At 34.6% G+C, this 24,948-nt stretch overlaps 1 protein-coding gene across 3 annotated transcripts in view; it reads left to right on the top strand.

The window, feature by feature from the left end:
* Positions 1-24,948, top strand: part of CNTN5 (contactin 5) — a 606,644-nt gene that overhangs the window by 363,431 nt on the left and 218,265 nt on the right. For all 3 annotated transcript variants that reach the window (XM_036405727.2, XM_036405801.2, XM_036405641.2), the window contains 3 exons: positions 9,652-9,870; positions 18,594-18,717; positions 23,805-23,980. In XM_036405727.2, the coding sequence (XP_036261620.1) occupies positions 9,652-9,870; positions 18,594-18,717; positions 23,805-23,980 (519 nt within the window). The remainder of the gene's footprint in view (positions 1-9,651; positions 9,871-18,593; positions 18,718-23,804; positions 23,981-24,948) is intronic.

Below are 24,948 nucleotides of genomic sequence, written 5' to 3'. Positions count from 1 at the left end.
CAAATTCTAAATTACCCATATATAAGAAGCAAATACTAGAAATATAGGTTTTCCTTGTTAAAATTAGGAGACCAAAGTGTCAGAATTATGCCATAGGTGACCCGTGTGTACACTGCGGTGGAGGTTCTATCGTCATAGATCTGTGGACTCCAGTCTGAAAACAAATAAAAGAGAGTTACATGAAGTTGACTTTCTTGAGTAATTAGGTCCACAAATTCAACCTGCTTTAGAGATAAATAGAGATTGGAACTAAGCTAAGAAAGATTTTATTATGTTATTGCACAGTTGAATTTCCCTTATGCTTCATTAGAAGTTATTGTACCTTTCTCCCCTCAAGCTACTTTGCATCAAAACTGGGTAGAAATACTTTGGCTCTAGAAATCATGTGTCTGGAAATGTGTCCCAAAATATGCCCTCCCTACAAGACTGATTGGTCTTGTCTGACTCTGTGCTACACTAGCTGAAACCTCTCAGAATAATGGTTCTCTAAACTTAATAATTTCAAAGAAAGAGAAATTTCAGGTAAGCAGAGATTTTTCTCTGTGATGATTGACTTTCATTGTCGTTTAGGTATGCAAAACCATAGATGGGAACATAAAACCCTCAGAATGCAAATTCCCTTGAAATGACAAGGCTTACTGATTCACTATCTTTTCTTTATAGAGAGGATTTTGAAATGAAAGCTATAACCTCAGGCTTCAAAACAGGCACACTAACTGTGTTTACAGTAAAGTTCCATATACCAAATAGATGATTTAGAATAAATCTTTCTGTTCAATGTTACTCATACTTAAAAATTTACTTATATGAGAGCAGTAAATTTGGTTGTACTGGAAAGAACTATTATAAATTCTCTTTGAAAGATATCTACATTTTAGTCAAACTTGATTGATTTCAAATTTTTTTTTATTTAAAAATTCCAGCTATATTCCATGTCTGCATATTTGAAACTACTTTTGAAATGGAAATCAGCAACAAATCCAAAACAATTCAAGACATGACAAGTCTTTTCTTACTGTTTCCTATGTGTACTCCTCTAAGTCCTTGACCAAATAATGCTACTTTGAAATGTAGTTCTGATTGCTTTAGAAAATCCTCTGTGTTGACTTCTAAAATCAACTGTGCTCATTTTTTTCTGCTGTATTTTGCATTTTCATTGCTTATTCACTTGATGTACATATAGAGGTCAAGTGTGTCTGTCGTGCTTTTTTAGTACTGGCCCAACTGCAGTAAAATTGCATCTGCTACAGTGCCAATGCTTACAGATTATTTGTTTTTCACATAGCTTTTTCTAATACATTTATATATTTTATTAAAATTCTGCATAAAAATTTACAATGATTTTGTTTGCCAGGTAAATTTTATTTTTAGACCTTTGTTGCTGTCAGTAATAAGAAAATATGCTTTTGTTCCAATTTCATTAATATCTTATTATGTATTTCTTCTTTTTAATTCCTAATTGTAATTCTTCAGGATGACTTTATTGAAACACGAGGCAAAGAACTCATGATAATTTCTTTGGAGCTGTAACAAGTCATTGACTAGTCTAAAAAGAGATGTGTGGCTGCCACTGCTGGATGGAATGATGTTACAGGGTATTTCCTTGGGCTGCATTATGATATTGTCATATCATCTTGAATGTAGCTCTTCGTTTAAGAATGCAGACCTCCATTCTCCTTCAAACACCCCGTAGAATAAAATTGTGAGGTTTCTCTGTAATGCTGAGATCTTTTACTTGTATGTATAATATGTAAAGCAGTTACAATCTGCCTACATTTTACATGTAACACATAATAATTTCCCTCTTCCATGTTAAGCATTATTCTTAGCCACTGGAAATTTATGTAATACCTTTTCCAATTTGCTCAAATAGGCTAAACTTTTTATAATCTGTATATATAAGAACAATAATTGCAAATTACCATAAACATATATGGCACCTATATGTTATGGATGTTTTTGACACCTCTAAAATAGATCCTTCCATTTTCTAAAAGTTATTGAAAAAGCAACATTATTACAAATAGCCTCACATCCCTAAAACCTGTTGCTGAACTTGAAAATTAAAGTCTTCATTTCTAAACTTTAGGAAACCACCGGCTAGCTAATTATTAAACTACACTTATCACTTTTTGTGTGACAAAACATTTGTGTTTGGAAATTATATTAGTGCTCCTATTACTATCTTGAAATTATTCACTCTTTGTTGGAGATCACTTGTACAGCCTCTCTTTTTCTCATTGTAAAGGACTGTAGAAACAGCTCAAGTCTGTGTCCTTCAAAGAGTTGCTAGTCTCTCTCAGTGCCTGCATCCTTTTGACGGCTTTCCTTTGAATTTGCAAACACTTCACTGAGGGGGCCTGGGTCACCACCAGAACAGGCTTGCAGTTGGAAATGCACACAAGCAGGCACCAGGTCCAGTGGTTAAAACCAATCAGTATGAATAAAGAGGAATGAAGAATCATATGAAGAGACTGTGGGATGTTCATAGTGTGCAGATGTGCCTGTGTTACAGATTTACCCTGTGAGAATACAAATGCCTGCACAGTGCACTCTTATTTCATTGCAAATCCTGAAGTTTTTGATGCTTTGAAGGTTTTATGTCTTTCATCTCTATTTCATCTCTGACAAGAAAACGAGACACGTTTTGGCATGTACGTTTGCATGGCACAGCTGTGTCCATGCAGGAGGATGGTGGAACAATGTCCATCATAACAGGGTGAGGATTTTTTAGATTTTTATTTTCTTTATTATTTTTAAAAACAGTTCAGAAGTGACATAAAACACTACCTCCTTAACAATCTGTAGATCTAGTTGCCACTTTAAATATTAAAAAATACTTAAGAAATGTTTTGCAAGACTATTTGTCCGGAGCATGAGAATGAATTTCACTCTAAGTGTGTAAGAGTTGTTTAATTGCTAGCAATAGCTGTTTACACTGACAGTACATCCAGTGATTAATTCACAGGATTCCTAAGGGAAGACTGAGCCACAAAAAGATCTCAAAGATGCAAGCCAGGGTAAAGAATGTGTTGTAAAATATTTAGCAAACATTAAAGCAAACCACAAAGAACTACAGGAGGAGCCAAGGGTAGGGAAGAATATATTATCTGCCTCAAAAAAAAGAGCTTTTAACTTGGAGATAGATTTTTTTAAAGGGGATTAAAGACTGTGTTTCCAATGGACACACAAACACACCAAATTGGGCTAATATGTAAGGATGTGTATGACAGGGAAAAGAAAAACTTGCATTATGTTGTTTCCTTTTTAATTGATTGATTGATTGATTGCTTAATTAATTATTAGGATTTTGACTGCCTGATGATGGTATTAATAAATCAGACAAATTATTTTATATTTACATTTTATATTAAAATAGTCAGTTACAAATTTCTTCTTTGCTGTGGATTGATCTATTATTTTTCCCCCCTAACATTGATATGCATATCATTGCAGGAAGGAAGAGATATAAATAAGGATTTCTCTCCATCTAATTAGTTTAATTGATTTGTGCTGAAATAGTTGACCTTTAGCACTAGGTTCTCCCTTCACATTCAAAATTGACAGCTCACTCTGATGATCATCAGCCATGGGGAAAATAAGTTAAGGTTTCAATTAAAAGCATGCAGTGTAGGCTAATCTATGGATCTCACATTAGTAATGCTCCGTGCTTCCCTGCTAGAGAATATGTATCATGTTTGGGCTGAAATATATCATATAGAAAGCACCTGAAGAAGTACTACAGTGAAGTATATCTTAAAATTGACAAACCAAACCTACATGGGTGTCTTAAAGCACATGTTCATACATGTCAACAAATTACATCTAGTCAATAGCACCCCTCTTTCATGTCAAAGATCACAAGGTATTTAAAATAAGCTAATTCTTACACTGTATTTCTTGAGTCCCCTCAGCTATCTTCACTGTTTGCTTTAAGTCTTATTTTTCAGTAAAAACTGACCTAAAACTCCTTTTTATTAGACAAACAGGCAGAAACAATCCACGCAGGGGTAAAGTGTCAGACCCACCTGTGGTCTTCACGAGTGCAAAAGCCAGAAGTAAAAAATGTTGAACTAGATGGAATATACTAAATAATAAGGGTCTGTTGCTATTCTTTGGAGTAAAATTTTTCTTCAATAATACCATTAGAAGAGTCTTCAAAATGTTTTATATTTTTTACTTCTAAAAAGCAGTTTTCATTAGATGACTTCAATGAATTTCAAAAAAAGGTGCAAAACACTCACTGAACATAACAACTGTGTTTGAAGCCTATGCTATGGCAGAAACACACCCTAGCTCATTTTATTCAGTATATTACATTAGCATGATTTAAACAAGACAAAAAATATGACAATAAACTCAAAGCACTTTTCTCAGTTGTAAACCACTTTACTTCGGACAAATGCTGTTCCATAATTGGAATATATTATTACTTTTATTATTTGTACTACTGTAGTCGGAAGCATTCTCTAGCAGAAGGTGCTCAGTATTAAAGTGCATTTTGTTTGCTCTGGTGTATGTCATATGTTGGATGCAAAGTGGGAATAATTGGGCGTATATTGAGTAATCTATTTGCTGAATTATGAGGATGAAGTGGAAGTAAGAGGAAAAATAGATTGTTTTTCGAGTTGGAAAGGAAGCAATGAATAACTCTACAAAAGCATCTTTATATTATTCAAAATAATTCCTCATAAAAATTCATGACATTTAAATTAGCTCTAACAGTATAATATTCCAATGATGTTGATTCAATTGCTAATTGCCGCTGGAAATATTCTTTACCATCTCTGAGTCAATGTTTTAAGTCTTCAAATCATTTCCTCTTTGTTATTTTAAAGGAAAATAACATATATCCCTAATTATTTTTTCCCGTGTCTGTCTATAATATCCTATGTTCTTAAAATTGATGCCTTGTATGGCCAGATTTCTAAGAAAAAGACAAATTCTATAAAGTGAGAAGCTATTGCAGATTTTCAAGTTAAATTTTCATGCATCTTCCTTGAATAGCGGACTACTGAAAAGCTCAACAGAACAATTTTTGGATTGAAGGTTTACTTTTTTTTTGCGAAAGACCTGGCAAAAAATATATTTTTCCCTGAAGAAAGACCACCTTGCATACATAACTTTTCTCCCTTTCTCACACTATCATATCTGTGGTGAAAAGGGCTGATGAGGATCACCAACATATTATCCTTGAGAACTTCCAGCTTCTAAGTCATCCCCCACTGCTTCTTTGGAAAGAAATTAAAATTTCTTGATTTTTCACTCCTTTGCAGAAGAACCAAATATTTTGAGCAGAAAAGACACAAATGAAGCTTGATTGATTTATGATGAGAGAACTGGAGAAAAGGAGGCTCTGGATGTACCTTATCACTCTCTGCAACTACCTGAAAGGAGGTTGCAACAAAATCAGGGTCAGCCCCTTCTCCCAGGCAATGAGTGACAGGACAAGAGAACATAACCTCAAGCTGCAACAGAGAGTGTTCAGATTGGACATCAAAAAGAATTTCTTTGCTGGAAAGGTGTTTAAGCATTGGCATGCATTGCCCAAGGAGGCAGTGGAATCGCTGTCTCTGGAGGTGCTCAAGAAATTACTAGATACAGGCCTTAGTGCAATGGTCTAGTTGTTCTGTGATAGGTCAAATGTTGGACTCAGTGGTCTTGGAGGTCTTTTCCAACATTTATGGGTCTATAATTCCATGGCTAAGACAACTGAGATCTGAAAAGTTGAAATTTTGACATCTTAGCTATTCATTTTACTTTCCTTTACATTCTGTGGCAAAAAGTAGCCATTTATTGAGACTGCCTACCATATCACATGCCATTTTTCTCCTCCTTTCTACTGCCTGTAAAGTGAGCCCAGCCTCACTACCTTATGTGCTGACATCCAGAATCCAAATATTCAAAATGAGGTCTCCAGTGAAAGTTTCCATCTCATGATTCGTTTGATTTTGTTGATTTTGACAATGCAATGTCAATAGACAATGTCAATAAAAATGCAATGATATTGCATTGCCTATTGCTTTCAGTGATAAGTGGGATAGTGTAGCAACTGTAGAATAAAATCTTTCTCAGATAAACTAAAGCACCGTGGTAGGAAATACACAGAGGAGGATCAGATGAACTAACAAGTTCTTGAGAAATCTACTGGTTTCCACTGAGTTCTGGGGGATTTTTTGTGTGTGTGTTTGGTTTGTTGGCTTTTGGTTGAAGTTTTTTTGTCCATGTTTTTGTTTGGTTTTGGTGTTTTGCTGGGTCTGCTTTGGGTTCTTTTTTGTTATAGTTATTACAATTTCATCCGAAAAGTATTATTTATTCACATTTTGCTGTGTTTTAGTAGTGATTCTTGTTCTCATAGGAGATGACCTGTATGGACACCTTATCAACAACAGATTTCTGCTATTATTGCATCTCCTCCCAAGTTATTGCCAAGCTACATGTCATTGAGCAGTCTAAGGGGAAACCAATGTGCATGCACAGAGCAGAGCAGAAAGTATATGTCTGTTTAAAAACTTGAGGAGCAACACTGATACAATCCACTGTACAGAATGAATGCACATATTTCCATAAGCTTAGAAGACTGAAAGCTTCCACTGAAACAATGTAATTAAAAGTTACAATGAAAAAAATGGGTTCTCATTCTTAGTGACATTTGATTAAACATGCTAGCTCGCAAAAATACACAAATGAAGGTCACATTTGCAAGTATTATAAGACAGTCTACATTTTAATTAGATAGTTGAAAAATGTCAATGAGTTAGTAACTGACCAGGAGTCACTTATAGAAAAAAAGGAATAAAAGAAAACAAAACATCACACCAAAAGTCAGAATCCTTTACTCTCTATAAATTCAAACATTACAAAGACAGTTTTCAAAGAAATTTTGGGGTTGATTCAATGAATTTGTCTTGTCACTTTTCTCTCTTTAAAGAAAGAATGCATTTTAGTCAAATTTCTGTGTACCATTATTTGAACTCTATTGAGCTATGCTGTGCCTTTAAAAACAAACTATAAAATATAACAGGGTAGTATTTGTGGCTTATATTTGCACCTATGGACTGTACCCAAGGAACTTGTGTAAAATTTGCTGTCTTGTGATCCCCTTTCCCTCAGAGTAAGCCTTGTTCTCCCACAACAGCATACATGAAATAAAGTTGAATTTAATCTGACACAGATATTACAAACTACAGGAATAAAATTCTTTCAAATTATCTTGAAATTCATATTTTTGTTTTTTTCTAAGACCAAAAAAACCCCCTTGGTAATCAGTGGAAGACAGGCTCTCTATTACCTATGGCACTGGTTTTTTCCTTGTTGTCTTGAATCTGATCAATCTGAGTGAAGAGCAGCATGTGCTGGAAATAATAAGAGATGAATTAATAATTTATTGATACAGATTCATTAAAAAATTACCAAAACTATATCAGTTTGCTGATAAGTTGGAAGTTGCTGATAAGTGTTGGAAATCCATTAAGAAAATTAAAAAGAAATAGTCTATCTTAAAAGTGTCATACCACTGTTAAAATTACTATAAATCTGACAGTTCTAGTTCAAAGAAATATGAAGGCTAACCCAAACCACTAATTTTATTGTGGCTGGTTTCTAGTCACTTTATATCCTTACCATTTGGGCCTATATCTTCCTTATCTGTGTCATGCAGCAGAAGGGATTTTTGGATGTTTCATCCCAAATACTTAACTATTTTCTCAGAATGAGACTATGAAAATAATTTCATAATGAAGCTCAAGTACAGCAGCATTTTGAGAACTACCCATAGTATTTTTGATGAAATTTCTCAAGGATTTTTAGGGTAGACTGGTAAAGTAAAAAAGTACATTAGAGAGTAATATCTATTCTCCAGCAGTTTAACTACTATGTACTTAAATAATGGAATATATAAATTTATACTCCCAAATCTCAGAAGTCTAATCCAAACCAAATTAAAGGAATAATTTTACTGTAAATAGTACTCCAATAAAAATATATTCTAATTAAGGCACTGTAACTAGGCAGTTCAGAAGTCTAAATCTCTGAAGGTGAATGCTCAAATTGGGAAGTAAGTTTTGTTTTCAGGTGAGCGTGTTTTCTGCTGTAGTTGTCAGTAATGATCACAGGCTACAGACTTTCAGTAAACAAAACAAGAAATATTTCCTTATGTATAATTTATTAACCATTTCCAGTTATGTTTTACAAGGGAAATTTTACTCAGATACAGCATCCCCATGAGCATGACAGAGCAACTGGAGTCAGGGTGAAATTTCACACTGATCGCTAATCGCAGCCAAACAAAGCAATTATACCGTAGAAAGTCAGAAAACAGATTCTGTAACGCTATAGTTACTGCAGGACCTTTTCACCACGTCACGTGACTTTTGTATCCTTTCCTTCTCTTTCTTCCCATTGTACTTTGCATTCATACTATGAGATCTTGTAGATTCTTTTTTTCTTTCAAACCCTGAGACTACCACTGCAGAAATAGTGTTCCACACTCTGCTAGATAACAAAGATTTATAGAATATATTTTTATTTTTAAGCAGAAGAAGAACTGCAGTCTTCTTAACTTGATGAGGCAGCACAGAACAACTTCATTTCATAAAACTGACTACACAAAATATTTCAGCAAAAAGAAGTTGTCAGGACTATTTAAGTGTTGAATCCTATTTACTAGAGTGGCTTTTTGTGTTACATATGCAAACAAAAAGGAGAGTCACAGCCTAAAAATGACAAATGTTACATACTATGCCAATGTGAAAAGGATGTCTGGTTTTTAAATATTTATCACCAGCAGAGATGACAGCACAGAGATCTTTTTTTCTTCATGACACTTCCAATTGCTCTCTAAAAGATCTGTTCCTTCATAGGCACTGGATATTCAGTCTGGATCCCTTTGCTCATCTCTGAATTATATTTTTGAATGTTATTCTAACCTCCTTAATATTGTTGCATACTTCTGCCTGCTTTGTTCCTGCAGGTCCTGAGTTATAGTTTTTAATCTATTGTAATGTAATTTATTTTCTTTATATTTGATGTCATAAAGGGACTGAAAACTTGGGCACTATTCTTATTTGTAAATGCTGAAATTTTAAATAGAGTCAGAAAAGACAAAAAAAAGGAAATTGAAGAGACAGCAGAGGAGGTGACTTTAGCATATGTATGTTTTTGGGAAAGGTATTTGTGCATATAGGTACTTTTGGCCCATTATCTTGCCTGCTTGATTTGCAGAGTAGTGTTGAATTGAGAAGCACATTTCTTTTCAGTCAGTTTCTGCATTTCACATACAAACGGAAGGAAGGCTGTGAAGGAAAGATGGTGGCCTGGCAGACACTTTTCCACTATGAAATATAAATATAGGGTCATATAAATAGAATTAAAAACATCGAAAACTCATGTTTCCATAAGTAAGAAATTTAGTGAATACCTGATTTGTATATTGTGGTGAAGCTGCAGGGAAATTTTCTTAGAGCTCCATGCTGCTACCCAATTCTTTTCAGAAGCTGAGTCTCTCATCAAGCCTGGTATGTTTCTGCCACTCCATTTATAGATAAAACTTTTCTGCTTTTCGACTGCTTAACTAAACATTCTTTTGCAAAGTGACAGACTTAGTCTCTACCCAGTGTTCACATCTTGTTGGTTTTTTGGATTTTTTTCCAGATTATTCAGAAGCTGTTCCTGGTCTCCCCACATCATATGCTGCTATCCTAAGAATCAAATCCGGTAGTTCATCTTTAGCCTCATTTAATACAAAGAACAGACCACGATTAAGCAGTCCTTCATTAGGAAGTGTATCTTCACCAGGCTGGAGAGGATCCACACAACATTATCACTCCCCAACAAACCTCTACCACTTCTCAGAGACCTTCAAGCATGATGGTAAGTGTAGCTTCCCCCCCTAAAACTTGGAAACATTTTTCGAAATCAGTGTATTTTTGTCAGCTTATTTCAGTATTTCTCAGACACAATTTTGAATTATATTAAATGTCACAAGGAGGAAATGAGCTGCTTTCCTTTAGGCTCTTCAGAACAGCCTTAAAGTCACCAGTTAAAATATCCTTTCTTAAAGATTCCTATGCAGAATTGTTTTATGCAGGTGTTGCTACAGGAAAATAGCAAACCAGTGATTTGAAACTCCATTACAACACAATTTCATCTAGTAGTAAAATCTAAGCAAATTTTTCTCCTTGGAATCTTTTAATGTAATCATGAATGCCAGTAATATAAATTAAACATGAAGGATAAACCTTATAAAACTACTTTTTCTCTAAATTATCTCTTCTGTGTAGTCAACTGTGTCATGCATGTATTGATGTGCATGCTTGGATAGAGTTTCTGCTATGATATGACGTCGTTCACCTATAAATGCAATAATTCATAGGAACAATACATATTTTCCCATGTTTGGTTACATTTTAAGAAGCCACATTTCTAATACGATTTCTTTAGTGACAATAATTACCTGAATTGCAGTCAAAAAAGATAGAAAGCCAGAAAGAAAAAAAGGAAGGAAGGAGAGGAGGTGGGGAGGGAGGGAGAGATTAGAGGAGACATAAGCATATTATAAGTATATTCCTCATTTACATCTAAGGATGTAAAATAGGAAAGAATTGTGATTAATAGTGTGCAGTTCAATGAAATTCACACAATATCATGAGTGTGATAACAGGTTACTTTTTGACTCAACAAAGTCTTATTTTTTTTCCCAGAAAATGTCTTGCATTTATTGAAAATTACTGGCATATGCAAGTGGTTTGTGTAGAAAAATGGGTAATATACAAGCATAAATACGTTCCCTGAATAAAGTTTGATCTAGAAAAGAAACAATTTAATCCTGTCAGCAGATAAATTCTGTTTGATACCACTTTTGGGATAGGGGCATTTTTCTACATTTGTCCTTCCACTGTAATATTTGTTTAAGCAGCGACTAGAATGAACTCAGTTTTTCCCCATTCACCAGACACTGATAACTCCTCCCCGACAATCTTTTAAGAACAGGTTAAAATTGGACATTTTTAGGAAGAGATAAAACATATTTTAGATTATTATAATGTAGAATTTGCATAATGTCCATTATTAGAACTATAGTCTATTATCCTGATCTTTTACAAAATGAATGTCTAAAGACTGAAGGAGAAAGCAAAAAAATACAGATTATTTGAATAATATGGTGCAAGCTAGAATTAGAAATCCTGGACATCTCCAGAAAGTGCAGTAAGATCATAGCTCAGGGACGATCATTGTACCATAGATATGATCTATGGTTTAGGTCAGCAGTCTTGACTCTCCTCAAAACACTGGGCCACATTGCAGCTCAGCAGTTGAGATTGATCCGTTTCTCAGGAGCAAGTGAAAAACCACTGACTATAGACAAAATTGTAAAAGGGCCTCATAAGGCCTAAATACCTTAAATGCCTCATAAGGCCTAAAGAACAGAGTATTTGACCGAGAAGAGAGGAACACCGTTCTTCTAAACACTACACAAAATAGCCCCACGAGAGTTATTTCGCTTACAGATCTTGGTATATCCAGCTGTGTAGACACTTGTAGAAATAGGTAAATCTGAGTCACCTGATGATATTTAAAAGCCCTTGATTAACTGAAGTGCCTGCATAGCACAAGCATAGGTATGAGACAGTATTTAGAAAAGATCAGCATGTCACCAAGTAGGATAATCTGCATCATCTAAGAGGACTTGAACACATCGGTCATGGCAGCTGAATGTAACTTGTTTTCTAAATCTCTCTCACTTCTGTTAATATCTTGATCCTGAATAAATATCTTTGATGTTTAGAAGCTGAGAATTTTATATAGAATATTATGAGAATAAGTGACTATTTCAATTATCTGTCATTACACTTGTATTTCTAAATGTCTTGATTTTGATTTAGGCTAAAGGTACTTTTTTGGTTTTTTGTTTTTTTTTTTTTTTTTTAGTTTTAGTTTTACAGGTCTTGAAGTAAGGATATTCTAGTTATGATCCTAAAACTGCTATGTGATGATAGAGTTAAGCCATGTTTACCAGCCAAGACTTCCTAAATGAGGAAATGTTACAGCAAGCTGTGGTAAAAAGACACCACTGCTTCAAGTAAGAGGACATTTTTAGGAAGAGATAAAACATGTTTTAGATTATTATAATGTAGAATTTGCATAATTCAAATGTCTAATATATGGCATAAATTCAGGAGTGAAGTTTGTCATAAAAAACACCCAAGAATACTTTTATTAGCTGCTGAATTATACCAGTTCTCAAGTGACTTCTCAAATTATTTCCCAGCAGACATGTTCAAACACCTGACATGGCCTATAATAAAGATCCTTTTATACTGACTTGATGCTATTTCATTTGCACTATCAATTCAACACATGTTTCCTGATATCTTAAATTAAAAGAGCTGTGCTCTACCTCACTGCTGACTTTAAATTATCTGGAATTATTTAGCGTAAACATGCAGCTAAGGCAATGTGGTCTTTCTCTTCAAACTATGTATCAATGTGTAAAGTCATGACTAAAAAATGTGAATAAAAAGTATGAATTATTCATTAAATATTCTTGAAGAATCATAAAACTGCAAACTCTTATATTTTCTTACTGTTCCAAAAACTTTTGGAATTGCTGTAGTAAAGATAATTGAACTTAACCTTGAATAAGGACTCTCTTTGTCCTTTCATCTTTGGTTTGACACATTTTGCAAGAAAATGAAAAACAGTCTGTCACAACTGAGAGTGTTTGAATCAATGGACCCCAAGATATGCAAGACCTGAATGTAATTTCTGTAAAATGAGAATTCCTGTTTCCCCACCATCTGCTAGATTCAGCACATACATAGTCTGAATTATAGACACAAACTACTAATTTTTTTTCTGTTACTAAAAATATTTTACAGCATTGATTCATATGGCATGCAGTTTAGATATTATAAGCTAAATTTAGAACAGATTTATTTGTTTCAGAATAGAGAATGCATTTTCAAGAAAGAGTAAAATCTTGTATCATCTTGCTTATTAAGCAAATAAACATGTTTCAGAAAAGGTAAATGTGAAAATGTGAGAAAATAAGTTAATCTTTGCAGTATAAACTTAATAATGCATGTACTGTACAATGTTCCACCATGCAGCATACTAGAATCAGTAAATATACCTTGAGGCATGTGTATCAGCCTCAGTTTACCTCAAAAGGAGTCTCAAAGTTTCTCAGCTTTTAAGTTGACAGTTTAAAGATTAAAATTTATTTTTAGAAATGCATATGTTGAAATATACATGTGTGTATATGTGTGTGTGTGTATATATATATATATAATGTCTCTGCTTCTATATATGCAAAATAATTATTGTTAATTTCAGCAACTATTGTTAATTTCAAAATATTTTACACAAAGATTTAATCATCTCATATTTTGCCTTGATGAATTTGTGGGTTTCTTTTTTATTTTATTGAAATTTTGAAATACGTAATATTTTGACATATGATAGTGATATTAGAATTAATAGTATTTTTTTATTTCTTAGGTGTAAAGATGAAAGATTAAATCATAGGATCTACCTGTAAAATAAGTATTGCCGCTGAAGTTAATACAGTTTTTCAGTGTTTAAACAATAAATCAAAATAGCTTCTAGCTTTTGTCTGGGGAAAGCAATAGGTTTCCATTTAAATCAGTGTGAATATATATCAAAAATATTTCTGAATATACTGAACAGGTTTCCTGTCTGGTTCCACGATAACAAAGGTAATCAGATGATCCATTTGAGTCATCAATTGACTGAAGTTCATACAAGCATAAGCTGAAAATCAAGAATGGGAAGAGATAAATTCAAAAACAAAGTTGATAGTGAGTAGCATCATAGTGTCATCCACCTATACCAAAAAGAATCTTTCAATTTGTAGGACCAAACTGGAATGAAATGTCTTTGCCTAATTTTAATTACTTCTTCTTAGATATAGATTTCAGCAACATGTATAGCCTTATCAACAATAATTTCTTCAAACTCATTAGTGTGTCCTGGACACATTAATACCTAGGTCATTCAGCTGTAGTTTGGTCTGCACTGTGTCAAGTAGGTACTTTTCTGGATAGGCCCTGTATGCAGAGGAACATCATCTATATTTTAGGATGGAAGGTCTCTTAGTGATTCTCATTTTAGGCTGCTTTAGAAGTTCTATATTTTACATTCCCTGCCTAACTTTTCTTTAGAAAATTCTTCCACTCTACATGGGCTCAAGAAATCTTTGAAACATGGGAGTGAAAAATAGAGCAATAGGGAAACATTCTTCCTGGTCTTGTAAAGAGTGCTTCTAAAGGGACATGAGCAGAAGAAGGGGAGAAGACCTGAAGGAATATTTCCTTCTCCCACATACAAAGGCTGCCTGAGCATATCCTCTCACATAATGTGTCTGTTGTTCCTTCCCACCAGGAGTTCAGACTGAGAAGATGGCTCCATGACTGATTAAGCCGGTCATGTATCTTGGAGGGTACTTATTTAAGAAAACATTTATGACAACTTCATTTCTTTTCCTCTTTAGAAGTACAGCACTTAGAATTATCCAACTAAAAGTAATAGTGTCAGTGTAGTTTCAATGCAGGAGTTTGAACAGGGTCATATTTTTTTCCTGTCCACTCTGTGTTCCCAGGGTTCCAGGAATTGATTAATTTTCTCAGTATATTAATTGACATGTATTTTTATCAATGGTGGCAAGAAAGCAACTGTTGAGGAATTACACTATTTCAATTGCTACAGGATTCAAAGTACAGGAAACTTTGCTCTCATCTGAAGTTTGTTGTTATGATATCTGCATTGCTCAGAAAGAAGAACTAAAGAACATCTGATTTTTTTCTTCATCAGTAACTGAGGGAGTGAATAAAAGTAGGAAAGAATGCCTGTAGATAAGAGAGAGAGAAACCACACTTTGACTACTGTCTGAGTTGCAGGATACTGATTCTAGTTTACATTCCCATGAGGATTTAAATACTTGGTACTAAGGAGTCGCATGTTCCAGAAATTTTATGTGCACAAGTGCTGTTAGGAAAACACTGGCACTCAAAGAAAATTGAAGAACTACTCTGAAGAATATTCAAGAATTTAAAAGAGGGATTTTTCTTATATCTTGAGCGTTTTCCATATCCTTGCCTTTCTTAAAAGTTGTGAGGGGACCACAAAGTAGCTGCTGCACTGCTGGTTGCAGAGCACACCTGTATTCCCAAGACTCTGTGGTAAATCCCTGTTCTTAAATAATATAGCACTTAAAACAAATAGTTTTCTGTATCTTGTTTAGTAAAAACATCTATGAGGAATGGAAATATTTCCCTTGAGAAATTATAATAGTAAATTGAAATATATGCATGCTAACATGCATATTGAATATTCATTTAATTTTGTGTTCTTGATAAGTTAGAAAGAAAAAAATAAGGTGTGGAGCTCAAATACTGCCATGCACAATCATGAAGGACTACCCTGTTAAAGAGTATGGGTCACAGTTAGCTGTGACCAATAGGTGCAAAAAAACTATGGGTGCAAAAACCCTGATTTTTTGGATCTCTGAAGGCATCAGAAAACATACATGAGCTTATATATCCATATGTACAATGATATATACCTAAACACAATAAGAAAATGAGGGCAATAATGATGAGGCCAGGGATATTTCCCCAAAAATCCACATAAAGCAGAAGAGCCAAGCAATGGTTCATGAATCAAAAAGTCTTATTCCAAAGTCACACAGAGGAGTTGGGTTGCTCCCCTCTCTGTGTGGTTTGAGGGGAGTTTCCAGCTGTCTGTGGGACCATGGTGTGCTGCAAGCTGGGGCTGGAGGTATTTCCTTGTCCTAAGGTCGATGGCTGAGTCAAAAGCTGCAGAAATCTCTGTCTGAGTGTGGTAGTGTTCACAGGGGTTTTTTGATGAGGCAAGAGACGAGAATGTTGACTCCATGTTCAGAAGGCTTGATTTATTATTTTATTATATATATTACATTATAACTATACTAAAAAGAAATAGAAGGAAAAGGTTCATCTCAGAAGACTAGCTAAGAATAGAATAGAAAAGAATGATAACAAAAACAGCTCTCTCAGACTCTGGCCGAGATAGCTCAGCCTTGATTGGCCATTAATTATAAACATCCAAGATGGGCCAATCAAAAATTCACCTGATGCCTTCCACAGCAGCAGATAACCACTGTTTACATTTTGTTTCTGAGGCCTCAGCTCCTCAGAAGGGAAAAAATCCTAAGATTTTCGCAAAAAGATGTCTGCAACATCTGAGTGTCTTAGGGAGAGGACAAGAGTGTGCCATGGTCTGGTCCTGCACCTAGCCTTGCACCTTTTTATTTTCTTTCCAGCAGTCCTAGACTGTGATATCATATTTTATCTCCAGAGTCCCTCCTAGGGAAAAGATAAAATCGTTTATCTTCATTAATATTCACCCTATCCATATGCCTACTAATCCGCATGAAATAACACCTAAATCTAAAGACATTATTTAGATTTGTTATCCCTAATTAATTTTTGGTTTTGCTAAACACTAGTTCAATATCAGTTCTGTTTATTTTCACCTACATACATTAGTGTTTTCTTTTGTGCAATGCAAGAAGTGACCAAATGATAAAAAATCTACACACTGTGTTTGTACCAATGTTTTCCTTCAGCAAAATAAGTTTTACCAGCTGAATCCATTCCCCCCATGGCATTTTAAGATGTACTTTTCAAAATTCATTACTGGACTTATTTTGTCTTAATAATATCAGTACATATCAGAAGTCACTTATTCTGATTGATTTGTTTGTGGGTTGTTTTTGGTTTTATTTTAATATGCAGATATTTGTTCCAGAACACACATTTCTGCCAATAAACCCAAGCAAAGCAATATACCTACACATTAATATAAATATGCAAAACACCAATCCATACTCCTTTATAAAGTCCTACAAGTAGGGCTAAAAAGCTGGAAAATTATGGGAAAGAGATACTACTAATTGCTTCTGCTCTTATTTGCTGCCTTTACAAATCAACAGTCTAATTATTTGAATCTATTCCAGCAGAAGCATACACACCTGAAAATATAGGTATTTTCAAAATCTACATTTGAATAGTAGTGTAAAAGACAAAACTGAAGTCTATAATAAGTGTGTAGTCACTAAAAAGAAAGCTTGAAAAGCATAATGGGTTCTCATGTCATCATTTTTTTACTGTATGATAAGAGAGTTGAGAAACCCCAAATGGAAGAATTTAAAGACATGGAAATTTGCATCTCAAAACTAACATGCTGTGACCTATGTCTCCCACAATTCTCATCCTTTTCAGACTCCAAGTCTTTCTTTTCTGTACCAAGACTTGTAGCCCCACGTACCTTTTCCTGTCTACTCAGATTTTCTGAGGCTGTTAGCCACAGATAACATGATAAAGGTTATTACTAGTATGATAAAGTATTAAATTGGTATGATAAAGGTCTCAGTTCCCAAAACTGTGAAACCCTAATGTGTTTGAAGCTGTGTGGAGTTGGTAAAACAATGTAGTAAATAATTTTCAGGTGAGTGACCAAACCCCAACTCTTCAGGTATACCTCTTTTCACTTCAGCTGCTGTTGGTAAGACAAATACAGCAGGATGTTATAAAATGCTTAATGTGGTCTGCTGTCCTCAGTAAGAACTGGAGGACATCTATCCCATGAACATATGAAACCCTAAAACCAACAGAAAAAACCCTGCTCCCATATGTTTCATTGCAAGTAGCAGGACAATGCCGCTACCTCTCTGCAGACAGGATAGTGCTTTAAAGACAAAGAGCACCATGTGATTAAATCATCCGTGAGTCTGGAGTAAGCCTAAAAATATTAAAATTCCAGAGACTTCTGGTACACAGTGAGAATTTTATTCATTCAGACCAACATGACAGGAATACTCTGCTTGTGACCTTTTGCTTTTCTGAAGGCTTACACTTCTCACTTCATAATATGAATGAACTGGAATCACAGACGTATTCTATGGGTCTGTACAGCTTTTTTTAGTTCAGAAATGTAAATTCTTATCAAGATAAAGGTACATGCCAAAATTAGACAAGACAGTGGAGGAAAATGAAATGCCAGATTTAGCTATATATTATTTAATAACAGACATCATTTGCTGCCATTAATTTTCCAAGTGATTTTTCTTAGCACTCCTTGACATAAGGAAGGGGAATTGTGTATTATTTTTCTGTGGAAAGGGGAGGGAATATTATGTATCAATTTTCTGTGACATAAGCTGCTGCAAGCAGTAGGTAATTTTTTGTTTACCTTGCTCTCTATAAGCAGAGTTAATTTCTCTTAAGTCTCTTGAGGTTCTCACTAGACTTCAGGCCAAAATATATCTGATGAGAAATCCATTCTTAGGCATAATAAACACTTAAATCATACTATATGTTTTATGCTTCACTTAGTGATATATTTTATATGTCTTCTCTTTCTTTTTTTTTCCTTTTAATAATTGCTTTTTAATACAACATCTAAAGTAATGCAGCATGAAACTTCATAAAACAAATATAATTATGCGTACTTTAATCTCACATTATAAAATCTATAATACATTTACATTTTTTTGAACTTTCCTAAACAGTTGAACTTTTTGTTTTTGACAGAAAGTGTTGATTATGGGCCGGTGTTTGTACAAGAGCCAGATGATATGATTTTTCCAACTGATTCTGAGGAAAAGAAAGTGTCTCTGAATTGTCAAGCACGTGGAAATCCTACTCCTACATACAGGTACCTGTTTTAGAATTTTATTTTTTTAGCTTTCAGAATATTAGCCACTGCAATCCTACGCTGAGAATCAATGTGTTTTGGTGAGAAACAACAGAAACAGCTCTCTGACACTAGTAGTTTTCCTAATTGAATGCTTTTTGTGATTCTGAATAAGCAAGAAGAAGAAATGGCAGTGATTGGGGCAAAGGAATATTTTAAGTTTCAAATTATATACTCTCTGCATCATTTCTATCCATGTGGAGAGACTCCTTTTGTCCAGTTTATTGATTTGTGTCTGCGACAACTGACAAAAATAATATCTAATTCTTTGGGTTTCTTTTTTATTTCTAAGCATCTATAAAACTACAAAATACTATCCCAACATATAGGGAAGGCAGCAAAATATATGTACAGTAAATGACGTGACTTGGCACTACAAGATACCATGGCTGCATCAAATCTGGTTGTTTTTCACTCACAAGCCTACCATTTTATTTCTCTGCAACCATCACCTGTTGCTTATTTTTCCATACAGACTTGTAGGCCATGGTTATCCATTATTCAGGCCTGTGATGACACATCTGTGAGCCTCAGAGTGCAGTTTATTGATGGTGCTCACTTACAGGTGGTAGCAGTATGTTGCAGTCACCTTACCCATTTGCTATATCTGTCTCTGCTCATATTTTATGTAAATTACTAGTGATGTAAGAGGGCTGGGGGAACATATGGCTGGTTATTTTTTCCCACATACATTTCATCTTTTCTCATAGAATCATTCTTCAATTACAAAGGGAACATAAGGACTCCTATTGTTTTTTATCATAGATGGCAATCATCAGTTCTGCCTTTTGTCTTTTGCCTTTTACCCTTATTTAACTTGTGGGTTCTTCAGAATTCTGGTTGAATTTTCCTTAGAGCTATATGAATCAGAGCTCTTGCATTTCTATAACTTGAAGAAATCCAGAAGCAGTACCATCCTTAAACATTACAATTCAATCTGCCTTTTTGCAACATATGGACTCATTAAATGGATCTGATGCATGACACAAGCCACCTCCTCCCCCAACAGCACAGGCATGACTAAAACATATAACACGGGATTAGGAATGAATATCCAGAAATTCTCCAAACTAGAATAGCATGAATTCCTTGCTATGTAGTATGAAAGCTATGTTGCATTCTTCTTTACTGACATTCCATATGTAAAGTCTGTTACCTACTGGTGATTTTTGATCATAAAAAAAAAGGAGAAAAAAGGAGATTAGTGCCACACATTGTGAAAATGTGGTCGGTCCATTAAACATAGCCTGTGACTATGGGGAAAAGGCACAAATTCACCCCCAAAAGAGGAGAGTCCTATATTCAAGTCTCCCCGAAAACCTCATTTTTCTTGTAGAAATTTTGTCTGTGGAGAATTTATGCCATCTCCTTTCTTTCTTCATCCAACCATTTTTTTGCTTTTTCTAAGTGGAATGCAATCAACAAATACAGACTTTCAGCAAGTTTTAAAGAGTGACTACAAAGATGATAAGGACTCTTTCTTCACAGGGATCTACATGGAGAAGGCAAGAGGCAAGAAGGTTTCATGCTCCTCAGTAATCACTGAAGCCTTTTAAGATGCAAACAAAAATCATCTCATCTAGGCTCCATTTTCCATATAATGCTGGACAAAATGATCTTTTAAAATCTTTTCCCACCTGGGATGCTTTATGGTTTTTTGATATCCATTTCTTCAATTCTCCAGAGATTAATTGGTGTCAGCAGCCTCATAAGCAAACTTTCCCAACTGTTTCTCATGGAAGGAGAGATTAAACTCAAAAGGCCTAACTCAAACAGCACAGTTTAACTTCTCCTGCTGCCACTTATCTGCGCACCATATGCAATGCACCCTACCATTCAAAGGGAGGGAAAAGAAGTAAAAATTACTCTCTGAGGAAGATATTATTCTTCAGGACAAATGTAGAGGGAATTTAGCCTCAAAAGATCTACAGATATACAAAGTTTTTTGAATATGCCACTACCTAACCACATTACCAAAGGCCCTGGCCAGCTGCACTGGACCTTTATTTACATGTGCTCTGAGGCATGTGCCGCTAAGAATTATTTTTGGCCAAAACCAAAGCACAGTATGTATTTATTCAAATTTATATTAAAAGAACACTTAAAGCACTCAAAAATTTCAATGTTATCTCTGCCTTTTTAAAAATTCATTTCTTTAGTCTGTGTAATTTGTGTCCCAATGTTCATAACCTCTTTACAATTTTTTCTTTTTGTTCTTGGAAACTACTTTGTTTTAATGGAATGGAGAATGTTCACACCATTTCAGATGTTCCTCCTTTCAAAAAACTTGGTTTCTCCTTATCCAAACTCTTCCCTGAAATAACAGGTTTTAATTTAGTGACTTTCAGTCATTAAGGTATTTTGATACATAGGGAATAACTCCCTGAGATAAACTGATTCTGTTTGTTTAGCTTTTCAGCAAATCATACCTTAGCATCACAAGTTGGGGTAGTACAATGAAGATGATAAATGCAATCCCTTTGATGATAAATACAGACATTCACAAACTTCCTGTGGGATCTCACAGGTCAGCAGTGTTACTGAGGTACAAGCAGATGTTGAATTCCCCGAGAAGCCACTTAACTACATGGCTTTCACTGATTGTGAAACCCTCCATGGGCTCTTTTACTTAGGCCACACATAAGCTGGGTAGTAATTGTTTTGTCAAGTTTCATCTACTGCAATTGAAAAAGTTTTCTAAAATTATTTTTTTTTCTGCTTAAATCAGATTATAGTAATTTGAAATATTATCTGTCACTTTTCTTCAAGAAAAAAATGTATCTGAATTTTCCTAACAGTCTGTAACCTTGGAAGTGTTGTATTTTGGACAATTTAGTTGTCCTTCCAGATTAGTCAGGCTACCTAGAAAAAAAGTCACCTAATTCAGTGTTTCTTTCCCTACAATGTGCATAGATTACATGAGAGGAATACAATCCCTCAGGATTGACCTCAATATATGGAGGCAGGTAGCTATCAAGATCCAAAGTTTTGAGGTAGAATTCAAAGAGCATATTTTTTAATTGAACTTAGCTGAAAATGAAACTAAAGGAAAAAAGCTAGTTTAACTGAATTTTGGGCAGTTCTCATTTGGAAATGCCAAAACATGATTTTTTTTTCCTTTTCCCTATCTAAATTTCCATTCAAGATCAATTACTTTTGCATTTTTTTTCCACATATATAGACAAGGATATATGTAGAAAAAGTTAACTTTTTGTTACGATTTCATTCAAAATATAAACTAATAATCAAATGTTCAAAATAAAACTTCCTTTCCTATTTACCTCATCTTTGTATGTTATCTATTTAAAAACATAGTTAATCCTACCAAACTTCCCCTGCTATCCTTTAAAATATAAGTAAATTTTCAATGCTGTTTCATTTCTAACATTCAGTGAATCACAGGTGCTCTGCAATCAAAAGTCCAATTGTGAAAAGAAGGGACAAATAGGAGATTCGCAGTTCATCCAAATTCTGACAATTCTGACCTTTGGATTTAGAAATATTCACCACTACTGCAGCTGAATTCTGCTCTCTGTACCCTATTCACCATGAATGCTAACAAGATAGGGTGAATTAATAATTATTTTGCTTTGTTAAAGTTGTCTCTGGAGTCTAAATGTTGCCAAGTTCTTCCAGTCTTTGCTGATCTCTGGCACAGCTTGCAAGTTCCTGGAAATTTCCCAAGCCAACTTAGAAGCTGCAGAATGACAGCAAAAGAGTAATGAAAGAAATATCTGGGCATTATAATAATTTTTCCCTATCTGTTTACACTGCTTATCTCTTCTTTGCATTCTCCTTACAATTTCATGTAATTACACTTACACATATGTAAAAGTCTTCATATGTGGATGTTTTTCTTTTATTCAGAAACTGCAAATACACACATATAAGAGATTATTCCAGAGTGCTGAAGTCTATTAATCTACCACACAAAATATTTTCTCTTGCAGACAGTGGACTATTACTGGGTTTGTTGCTTCAGTCTTTTGAGAAGTATGGGAGGCTGAGGCTTTTTGGCAGACAATATCTTGGACAGGCAGGAAACACAACCCATAAAACCACTTGCACAACTGAAAAATTATGAGACACTCAGGTTACTTCTGAAACCTCATAAAAATAAGTGTTTATTCAGGAATCACTCAAAACTTTGCCTCAGTTGGGATACTTTCAATGTTTCCTACAGCCTGGCTTTTTCCATCTTATCTTCACTCACGTCCTTGAATTTACTGCTCAGGCTTATTATTTCACTCCCAAACACCTCCCTAACTTAGCATTCTTTATTCAGACTGTTTATTTGTTCTTAGTTTTCATGTACCTAGTGGCTGCCAGGAGCTGCCCTTGGCCACCCAGCAGTTAATTCCAGTCTTCTGTTCCAGCCTTTAAATTCTGTGTATACTGATTCAGATTATATTATTTTGCCTTTGTCTGTTGCCAAAATCCTATAGTGTATAGCAGCCTATGTACATCAATCTACCTCCCTGCTCTTCACAGGTCTTGCTCTTGTTTTTTTCTGTATTTAAATGAGGTGTCTCTGTTTCTTGGGCTGAGAAGATCAAATGCTGAAAGATTGGAAAAACCTTTCCTTGTTTGTATGCAGTGCAGCACCTGTAAGCTCAGCTGGGCCTAAGGCTTTAATGATAGATGATAGAATATGAGTTAAAACTTTGATTATCATAAGCACAGTAAAATTCCCATTTTTGACATAAAGGATGCATCTGCTATAGAGTTTTCAATTCTCAAACCTTTGTGAACATTAGTTTTTTGGCGGGGGGGGGGAAGAAGAAAAAAAGAAGAGATCATTATTTTCATTCAGCATAGGCAAAACAAAGAATATCCCTTTTCTTCAGAGGCTAAAGATCAGGTTTTGCTTGTATTTTTTGCTTTCAAGTTTTGCCAGATTAATATATTGCTGCACAGGATATCTTTGAATACCTGTAATTACAACTGGAGCTGTCAGATTCTGTGTCCTAAGCTTGATACCTTCACTTGGCTATTAAATGCTCAAGCAGTCTTTCAGTGGGGTTTTTTTGTTTTTTTTTTCCCCTAAGATGGCTTCGAAATGGAACTGAAATCGACATTGAAAGTGATTATCGCTTCAGTTTAATAGAAGGAAGTTTGATCATCAGCAACCCCAGTGAAATGAAAGATTCTGGACAGTACCAATGTTTAACCACCAACATGTTTGGCAGTATTTTAAGCAGAGAGGCTGTTCTTCAGTTTGCATGTGAGTAACATTTTTTTAAATATTGATAAATCAGACCTTTACATTGCTTGATAAGGCACTAAATTGTAATTTGAATATGTTATACAAAAAAACTCAAAACACTAACATTGTTGAGTTAGAATCTCAAAATTAGACATAAAATACTTAGTGGCAGATAGTGATTTTCTGTAGACTTGTTACTTTTAAAATAGAATCATCAGGGAAAAAAGCTCTAGTGCATGATCCCAAATGCTGTACTTTAATGGCATACTTGAATACTCTGCAGTGATGTATTTCACTCATTGCTAGTTTCCTGAAACGTCTATCATTTTGCCACACTCTCTGAGCAGGAAAGAAAGATCTGTAAACTTAGGAATAGAATGAGATAAAGTGCCTATATATCTATTGAATAGTATGCACCTTAACTGCTTTTTTTCATACATATATGTATATAAATATATATGGCTTATGTCCTTGTTTTTGCATACATATCCTTTCATACATATACATATCCTTTCATACAATATAAAACTGAAGGGGTTTTTATAGCCATTAATGGAAACCAAAAATGTCTTAGATTTTGTAATCATTCACTACAATATACTTTTCAGAAGCTATCAATAGTTCATGATCCCAAGTAAACACTATGGTCTATCAATAGGATGCTCTATAGTCAAACATACTAGCAGGAAAAACAGGGCCGGGATTTCTCTTCAACCCTAACTTCCCCTCAGCACTTTACAAGAAGAAATCCAACACAATTTTATTAGTTTATCTAGATAAATCCTACCATGAGTGGTTTTTAAGAGGAGGAGTGCAAAAAGAACTCCATCCTAGTTTCTCAGATCCCGCTGAAAATAAGAAAATCCCCTTAAATATGAGGCAGATCTTCATATAGCCACAGCTGGAAAAATGAGTTTAGGGAGAAGTTGCCATCTGCATGTCTACTAGCACATCTGGTGTTGTCAAGAACTCAGCAGTGAGGTCTG

Source organism: Molothrus ater, chromosome 2 (genome assembly GCF_012460135.2).
Source record: "Molothrus ater isolate BHLD 08-10-18 breed brown headed cowbird chromosome 2, BPBGC_Mater_1.1, whole genome shotgun sequence".
Classification (NCBI taxonomy): Eukaryota; Metazoa; Chordata; class Aves; order Passeriformes; family Icteridae; genus Molothrus; species Molothrus ater.
The sequence above is the reverse complement of the archived record's forward strand: the minus strand, read 5'-3'. Positions and strand labels throughout refer to the sequence as shown.